The sequence below is a fragment of the Coffea eugenioides genome, chromosome 3 (assembly GCF_003713205.1).
Source record: "Coffea eugenioides isolate CCC68of chromosome 3, Ceug_1.0, whole genome shotgun sequence".
Taxonomy (NCBI): domain Eukaryota; kingdom Viridiplantae; phylum Streptophyta; class Magnoliopsida; order Gentianales; family Rubiaceae; genus Coffea; species Coffea eugenioides.
The window spans coordinates 8,462,287-8,469,210 of NC_040037.1; the positions used below are offsets into that span (position 1 = coordinate 8,462,287).

Sequence of the window (6,924 nt, forward strand, 5' to 3'; positions counted from 1 at the left end):
CAATTCAACTATTGGAGTTCTCACTACGGCAATCTGTGATTTCTAGTTCCACCTTCTTTTTCCTGAATTCTCCATCCTCTTAAACCAACTTGCGAAAAATCCACTGAAGTTCTTGGAAAATGTTGGTGATCACCAAAACGAAAAAGAGCAAGGCTTGTGAGTGTTTTCTTTGTTTGATATTTGCATAGCGACGTATCGATATCGTTGACAGAAAACCATGAAAACAATAAAAACTTATAATTTCAAATTCAAATTCTGCATATGTTTTATATATCTAATGGTGATGATATATACACCGACAGTATATATAAAATTAATCCAACTTATAAGCTGGTGCTTTTGAAAGAGACTATATTGAGGGTCAAAATTCATCTTCAAGAGTGCATTACGACTAGAATAGGAAATTCATATTCTCTTAGTCAAGTGAGACCTCAATACTTTGATTTGCCTGTTTACAACTCTTGCTTCACCCGTAACTCCTATAACACACACACACAGACATTTTCTCTCAAGTACGTAGCAAGAAAACTAGAAGAGGACCTTCTTCAACATTTAATTGTAACATGGATAACTCTGTAAATTTCTTTTAATCTTCCTATCATCCTATATAGTAATAGTATGAAAGCCGTCTTCAAAATACTGAAGCGCAAAGATTGGAATTAACATGCTCCAAGTTTGGAGTTCATCTGGCATTGAATTCAATATCTAGAATTCAACTGAAGAAGAGACCTGAGTGCAAACGAGAAAGCAAGAAATGTAGTGATGAGAAAATATAAAGATAAGATGGAAACGAAAATCAGAATCTGCAAACTGCTTATATTTGCTTCAACTAAACAAATAGTCATGTTTGTAGCTTATAGGTTAGTTGAAGTAAGGTCAAATCAAGGTTCTCTTTTGTTCAATTTGGTACTAATTATTTGAACTAAGTGTGCAACTAACCTGCTGATGTTTGGTAATCAATATAGAAAAAATACTGCTTCTTCATGCACTATATTGTGTATCCCCACCCAAATATCCCCCTTTGTCTTGACATATTAAAGTCTAGGCCTTAATTTACCATTCGACTCCCCATTCAATCAGTTAAGATGTCTAATCAGTTATGTGTAAGAACTATATTTCAATTAATGTTCCAGAAATAGCATTCCAGTTAGTGTGATACACTCCCTCCTCTCCAAAGCTTAATTACCTTTGGTTCAACTGGGCATCTCTCGGGTTGTCTCACAATGTATATTTGATCACCGGCTTCATTGTACATATCCTGATTCCGGTGCCATGTCCACAGAGCATGTGTCTCATTCTTCACCTGCAGATTACATGAAGAAATATTGTCATCTTTTGCCTTCTCCAAAGTTGTATCCTACGGTCTATCCTCAACAGGAGATACTAAGTTAATTGTGAGAGTATTAAAGCACCAAAAAGCAGGATATTTTTTCATTTCAGTGATTGGAAAAGCACCCAACTACATGAGACTCCAATGTTCACAGTTGGAAGTCTTGGTATCCCAACCAAAAATTCCCTCAACGAACCAAAAGGTACAAATTTCTTGAATATAAATAAACTGATATAACTTAGAAAAAAGAATCCTATTTCAGTTAAAGACAAAGATCCCATTCCCTAGAGTAAGGCATCCAAATATCATACTAACTGAACAAGTTTTGCCTCCAACTCTCCAGATAATATTTGAATATAGTTCTCCAAAGCAAATTCTAGTGTACAATTGACTGCTCAGGTTAGCTTTCATGGCTCCTCTAGCTGGTGCATTTTGAAGTTAATTATTAGTCAATAAGTTGTAATGCTTTCTTTGGACTAGTATCTGAGGGGGAGGGAGAGGGAGGGAGGGAGAGAGAGAGAGAGTTGCACCTCTAGAATACCATGTCCAAAGCTACTTTCCCTGTATGCACTATAATCTGGCTGTCGATCCCAACAGAACTTTCCAGCTGCTGGACCTGATGTAAAATTGTAAGCACAAAATCCACCCATATAGCTGTCTGGAGTTGTGGATGGGTCTGGACAGTTCCCTGGTTCATCAGCATGTTTAATAGCCATTTTCTCCCTGTTACCACCATCACCAACTGCTATGTATACAGGCCCACAGGGATCCAGTGTGTAGTTGTAGACTCTGTTTGATCTCTCGTAGGCATGAACCTATAGTTTAAACAAGTCACAAAAAAAGAAAACAAAGCCTCATTGAGATCTCTAAAGCATGAAGAGGATTTTGTTTTACAGATTGCAGTAAATGAAATTACATTAACATAGCACTGAACTTTTTTTTTTTTTTTGGTCACGAATCAATGAAGTTTGACTAATTATGTTGGAAAAAAGCATAATGTAATTATAGCTCAAAGTAGTTAATGAAAAGAATTACCAAAATTTGTATGATAAGCCTAAACAATATATGCTTGTGAACACAGCAGCAATGGTGGAGGACAGGATACTGCTGTTTCTGTGGCTATGAGATTGCACAAAGGTCTAACCAGGTTAATAAAATAGAGAACAGGAACTGTTCAATGATTTGAAGTAATGTTGATTGAAGAAGAATCATTAGAAAATTGATAAAGATGATTTTCTTATGCTAGAACGAATGACCAGAATATGGATGGAGCAAATGAACCAGGTATAGGATTTACAACAAGGGCTTGTCACCAGCAAAAGTATACAGCATGTGATAATTAAATTTGTTTCAGTAAGATTTCAGACGATTATTTCCACATTTATTAATTTTTATTACAAAAACTATAAAGAAATACAAGATAAAGCTGAAGAATAGCTTTATTGGCATTTACAGTATATGCACTCACGTGACTGTTACATACTTACATGTCCATTGAAGACTATATCAACACCATACTTGTACAGTATTTCTTCCATCTCTACCCTCATACATTCAGCTTCCCTATAGTGAGCTACATATGTTGAGTACCATGGAGGATGCCAAGTTGCTACCAGCCAAGGAGTGACTTTTCTGTCAACTTTTGCAAGATCTCTCTTCAACCATTTGTATTGATCAGCTGAAATTCAGTAAGTTAAAGATGAGCTATAAAACTGCTTCACATTCTTTTGGACATAAAACTAGACAAAAAAATCCCAGTTAATTGCTGATGAAAAAGTGACTACATGTCATAGATACAGAATATGCATAATCTGACAAATTTCAGGAGGCAATCAAAGAGTAGCAAAAAAAGGCCCAAGCAAGCAGATAGACGTGAATGCATCTCATCAATTACCTGACTTATTATATGCAATATATGCACCGAGCATTATGAAATGTATCCCTCCCGCATTGAATGAAAAGTAGAATGTAGACAAAGATCCACTTTCTTTAGATGGAAATGCAAACCGAGAACTATAGGCTGCAAATGTCCGATTCCCAACTTGTTCTTCGATCTCATGGTTTCCCTCTACCACCATTAGTGGTACTTTAGACACTAGTGGCTGCATAAACCTGCAAAAATATAATATTCTGTTACATTTGTTCTAATGCACAATTATGAAAGATATCTCTTGCACAGACGGTAAAAGAGTGAAGTAAAACTGAAACAATTTCTACTGTTCAATGTAGAAGTCTACAAGAAGCTAATGAATGTTAGGGAAGAAAGGGAAGGAATAGTCTAGGTCTAAAAAAGACTCGCAAAAATTACAGACTAAAGATGGATTGAGCGATAAATAAACTGGTGATGTGCACAATAACCATTAAGAGTTCTAGCAATTGCAAGTAATGCTGTAAACCAGAAGTTAATTTTGAGAGAAATCAACCTTCTTTATGATAGAAATAGACATTCTTACTCAACAAACTAGGTGTATGAGGCTTCTGGTCTCTTTTAGTAGCACCAGTTGCACTGACAGCAAAAGAAGAGCAGATAATTCTACTCATGGATAGCTAGTTCACTATTTTACTCATGCTGGAAGTTTCTGTTGCTTGCCTCATTATTACATGAACAATAAGTACAATGGACGAAAGTATTAAAGCTACCTTCCCCAGTAATCCCAACGAGGTTGATAGGTCTCATGGATGGGTGTATCAGGAAACGAGCAAGCATAGCAATCAGCGCCAGTTCCATTTGTCAGATACAGATTGGCGTAGCAAACATCCCCCACCAATAGAACAAGATCAGGCTGGTTGCTTATCAAGTGGCTAACAGTTGAAGTTGTATTGTATGTAAGACCAAGGTCTCCCACCACTGCTATTCTGCTAGGGTAGTTTTTTGGACCTGAAGCAGGCATAGTCCTGAATTGATAGATATCACTCATTGCTGGTATTGAAGGATCTCCGCATCGATAATAATATTCAGTGTTGGGTTCCAATCCTGCAGGGCACAAAACCAATCCCATCATACGAAAAAAAAAACGTTTTCACCAATACAAGAGCAAAATTGATCTCCTCTATTCTACTTAAAGAAAGCATGCAATTAGTAGCAATAGAAACAAGTACATACAATGTGAATTTAAAATAGATTCTAGTAAATGTACGACCATTTAATGTTTACTGAAAGTAAGATTAGGTTGGTTTTATTGGACCCATGCATCCATTTAGAAAAACTAGATGTTGCAGTTGGCTTGATTCAATTTAATTGAAACCAAGTGGAAGGTGTCTCGGAATCATTGTTGAGAAAAGAAACTTAACAACAATGTATTACGCACATTTGCAAGCTGCAAAACTATCAAATGAGACTTGCCTAACATCACCAGGCTGTATTTCCGGACTAAGAATACAATGGCAGGTTGCCGTTGAAATCCAGTAAGTCAAGAGAAACACGAGATCAAAAACTTAAAACCACTCAATTTAACACAACCAAGTTATGTGAAAACATTGTTCTAAAATCATGCCAGGGCATTAAACCAATCAATATCCTATTAGAGGGCACCTTGCATATATTTTACTCAGACATCACGTAAACCCTGACTTTATTTCATGGGTGTTTCAGCAGGGCAGATAGTCTGAGAACCAGCTACAGAACCTTATTTAGCTTCTTCCAGCAATATTACATTTTGACCTTGAGATGTGGCTGACAATCATGTGACAGGACTCAGAATCCAATCATAAAGCTTGGACGGTTCCTTTCTTATGTATCCAACTAAAAATTATAAAATTCTATGTTTGAAATAAGCATTACAGCTGAAATGATCTGTTGCTCCCAGATTTGTAACTTAAAATTTTGTTAATTCACCTGTAAGTCGGACATGATGTATGATCCCGGAGGTGTAGTTCTGCAAGCCTTCAAATGGATAGAGCTGGTTATAAATTAATGAATCACCCTTTATTTTGTGATTCAAGAACAGATTTGATTTCCCATAGTATAGAAAACTTTTTACAGTCTTGGGATTCAATGGTTTGATGTTGTCACCTATTTGAAATTCACCTGCAAACAAATAATATCACATTTGAGAGGATCATACTGATATAACAAACATCTATAACACTCTCTTCTGATTCATCTAACAAAAATCAGGCTCATCCTTACGTATCCTAACTACTAACATGCGTTCTTCTCTTGTAGCTCTCAAAAATGAACATCAATTCATAATCCAATTGAAGTTCTCACTGATACCTACGTCACAACTAATTCGAACTTTTCAAGAAGACATAGAAAGCATCAACTTATAAAAGGGCAGTCAATAAACTTCCATAACTCCCTTCTTGTTCTTATCTAGAATATTTTTTTCCAGCTCATCAATTTCTAAATACTCCTCCAAACAGACAAATTAAATGACTTCAAAATACTAGATTGAGACAGAACCAAGAACATACATATATCAAATGAAATTACCCGTAATCCATGAAATCCAAGCTGAATCATAATCTGAAGAAAGGGAGACTGAAATTTGTTCAGGCTCAAAACCTACAACATTTTTCTGCACCCTATGATCAGTATCTGGCAAATCAATTGCATTCCCTCTAAAACTCTTATCCAAATCAACTGTCACTGGCTTAAATGGTCCTTCTAGAGTTGTCGGAATTCTCCCATAAACTTGCACAAGGTTCAGCAAAAGAAACACAGCCAACCCAACAAGAGCTCTCCCTTTTAGCAAAGCCATCTCAAGACTTTGCATGCAACAGTTAATCCGTCCTTATCAAGAACTTATGCATAGAAAATTTGATCAAACAGCTGAGGAACAGAGACAAAGAAGAATAGGCGTGACAAAAAAAAATCAAGAGTTGAGAAGAGTAGAGCCTCCTAAAAGACAAAAGAAGGCAGAAAATCAATCAAAAAGATATGAAACAAAGAAAAAGAGAGGAAAAAATGGGTGTCACAAATGAAAAGGTCGAGTCTTGAGAAGAAAAGAACCTCCTAAACGCTAAAAACAGGCATCAACGAAGTTGCTAAACGTTAAAAATTCTGAACCAAGTTTAAATTACAAGTACATTTACCAAATGGGTTCAATCTAGAATTGTAAAACACGCATGAAAATATGAGAAATTTTAAAACTTTTCGAAAAAAATAAACAAAACGAACTGCTTTATTGCGAAGATGGCGTGAGAATTTGAGGGATGGAATCGAGATTTGTGCAATTTGGCAAATGGCGGTTATGTCAGCTAATCTGTGTTCGAGAAAAATACAGGAGACATGGGAATCCTCGTTCAGTGTGAACAGCCGTTCCTGGTGAAGGCGCTTCCTTTGGTGACTGATTTTCGTATGGGCCATGTTTTGTGAATGTGAATTCGTTCTTAGTGTGCCCAACTTGTACTACTCTTGCAATGACGAATCTCTTATCTGAAATGGGATATTCTGTCCGAATTCGATGTAGATTTGTTTTTGTACTTGCAGTAAACAAATCAACAGACAGATCCGAAGAGCGTGGCTCCTCGTTGAGAGAGACCTCACCTGTTAATTTTGTCCCAAAAGAAAATTAATGTGTTAATTTTGTACAAAAAAAAAATAGTTTAATAAATATCGATGAGATATATACAGGCACACCCACTAGAGG

General features: G+C 36.3%; 1 protein-coding gene across 1 annotated transcript; it reads right to left on the reverse strand.

Annotated features, from left to right (window-relative positions):
* Positions 1-308: 308 nt before the first annotated feature.
* On the reverse strand, positions 309-6,653 carry LOC113764579 (purple acid phosphatase 15-like). The gene is made up of 8 exons (XM_027308510.1): positions 5,766-6,653; positions 5,166-5,357; positions 3,971-4,304; positions 3,225-3,442; positions 2,818-3,008; positions 1,861-2,145; positions 1,187-1,303; positions 309-729 (listed from the first exon to the last, which is right to left on the reverse strand). Exons 1-8 carry the CDS (start codon positions 6,046-6,048, stop codon positions 706-708), a joined length of 1,644 nt encoding a protein of 547 aa, XP_027164311.1. The 5' UTR covers positions 6,049-6,653; the 3' UTR covers positions 309-705.
* Positions 6,654-6,924: the final 271 nt, after the last annotated feature.

Excerpts from the sequence above, each read along its gene's own strand:
- LOC113764579 (XM_027308510.1), bottom strand. The coding sequence starts at position 6,048 with ATGCAAAGTCTTGAGATGGCTTTGCTAAAAGGGAGAGCTCTTGTTGGG. Across the intron at positions 2,146-2,817 it reads ATATAGTCTTCAATGGACAT|GTTCATGCCTACGAGAGATC; the intron begins GTAAGTATGTAA and ends TTTAAACTATAG. Across the intron at positions 730-1,186 it reads GATGCCCAGTTGAACCAAAG|GTCTCTTCTTCAGTTGAATT; the intron begins GTAATTAAGCTT and ends GTTTGCACTCAG.